We start from the raw sequence: 1,583 nt of genomic DNA on the forward strand, positions 1-1,583 counted from the left end.
AGGAAAACTTGAAATCGCATCATATGACCCCTTTAAATAAAAAGCTATTACAAAAACACTGCCCACTTAGCCTTAGCAAAAAAACGAAGAAAAATTGCACTTTCCCCACGGTCCCTTACCGAAAGCTGCGCGAAGAGCGAGCTCTCCCGGCTTAATGCGCATTGCGACGGCTTGTGCGGGGCAGTGCTTATTACATCAAGCTAAAATTATGAAAAAGAAGGCTGTGAAACATGATCAGCTTTGCCCTTTTGGCGGTCACATTGTTTAGATTTTTTTAGGGCAAGTCGTTTTGGAGTTATTGCCGTTTATCTCTGAATGTGTCACGAATATCGAAAAAACAAACTAACTTAACCCCGCTCAAAAAGCAGCATTCATGACGTGCCCCTAAATCGCGAGATGTCGAGGAAAACTTTGCAGCGTAAGCTACTTTAATGAGATATTACATTACATTGCCTATAATTTGCGTAAAACGTTGCACATTTATTGGTACTGAGAAAAGTAGCCCGTGTGAAACGCTTGAAACCTCCTGTTCACCCAAAAATGCCTAAGTCATCATTTATTCACCCTTGTGTTGTTCTAATGCTGTATGCCTTTCTTTCTTTTTCAGACCACAAATGGAGAAATTTAAAGAAATGTCCCGCTTGAGCGCATCCATAATGGCAGTGAATAGCGAGCGACCAAAAGACGCAAATGTATCACAGTTCCATCCTACACGTCAGTTTTCTGGGAGTAGGGCTATACGACAGGGTTTGGTGAAAACAAACCAAAACTTAATGTATTATTCAACAAAAATCCTGACATTTGATCGCTGGTTTCTGTGTACTTTTCTTATTAATCTTAATTGTGCATGTTGGGCGCGTAAAAGTATTGAGGCGAACTGGTCATCATTCCATAGCCTATAACAAAACAAAGAATTCATTAACTTACTGCGTCTGATCTGGTTTCAAAGTCTCTCGAAGCAACATGTCCGCTCTCTGACTGACCCATTCTTGTATTCTGATACATTTTCTTTTGACGTTGATTCGACACTTCTGTGCATTCCGAGGTAGGCGTGGATCCACAGAAGTTACGCTTCGTACTTCTAACATTACAGTACACCAACTGACTCTGACTTTTAATGTGGCAACAATCTCTTCTGGGAAAGCTGACGTGGACAGCAGACCCTTTCTGTAAACCCCCCTTTTAGTCACATGCACTCTCTGTAGGCGTATTGTAAAGAAATTGGCTTAGGACATAATTTAAGACAAAATCCATTACAGAAAAACATCTCCTAAGTGCTTCATTTTTTAATCTTAACTACAGAAATAAGAAACGGGTTTACAGAAGCACCTTGAACAATTCAAAAAAAAAAAAAAAAACTTAACTTTAGAATATAACTCTGGTGTCCTAACTCAAAACTCAGTAACAATCACATTATAGCCCTGTCGGAGATACATGTATTAATTAGAAAAACAGCGGTCTGTGATGGTGCAAAGACTGTTGAAAGTCCCAGAGGACGTGCAGCTTTGACTGCAGAACACTAAAAAGAATTAGGCTATTCGTATGTTCTACAGTAGTTCTGCAGAACTTGAATTAAAAAGTGT

At 39.6% G+C, this 1,583-nt stretch overlaps 1 protein-coding gene across 1 annotated transcript in view; it reads right to left on the reverse strand.

Moving 5' to 3' along the window:
• LOC107679731 (uncharacterized) overlaps window positions 1-1,146 on the reverse strand; it is an 11,280-nt gene extending 10,134 nt beyond the window's left edge. Inside the window, exon 1 of the mRNA XM_016475372.1 lies at window positions 928-1,146. Within this exon, the coding sequence (XP_016330858.1) occupies window positions 928-1,005 (78 nt within the window). The 5' untranslated portion in view covers window positions 1,006-1,146. The remainder of the gene's footprint in view (window positions 1-927) is intronic.
• Between the last annotated feature and the right edge of the window lie 437 nt (window positions 1,147-1,583).

This window comes from Sinocyclocheilus anshuiensis, unplaced genomic scaffold (assembly GCF_001515605.1).
Source record: "Sinocyclocheilus anshuiensis isolate Anshui unplaced genomic scaffold, SAMN03320099.WGS_v1.1 scaffold224, whole genome shotgun sequence".
Taxonomy (NCBI): Eukaryota; Metazoa; Chordata; class Actinopteri; order Cypriniformes; family Cyprinidae; genus Sinocyclocheilus; species Sinocyclocheilus anshuiensis.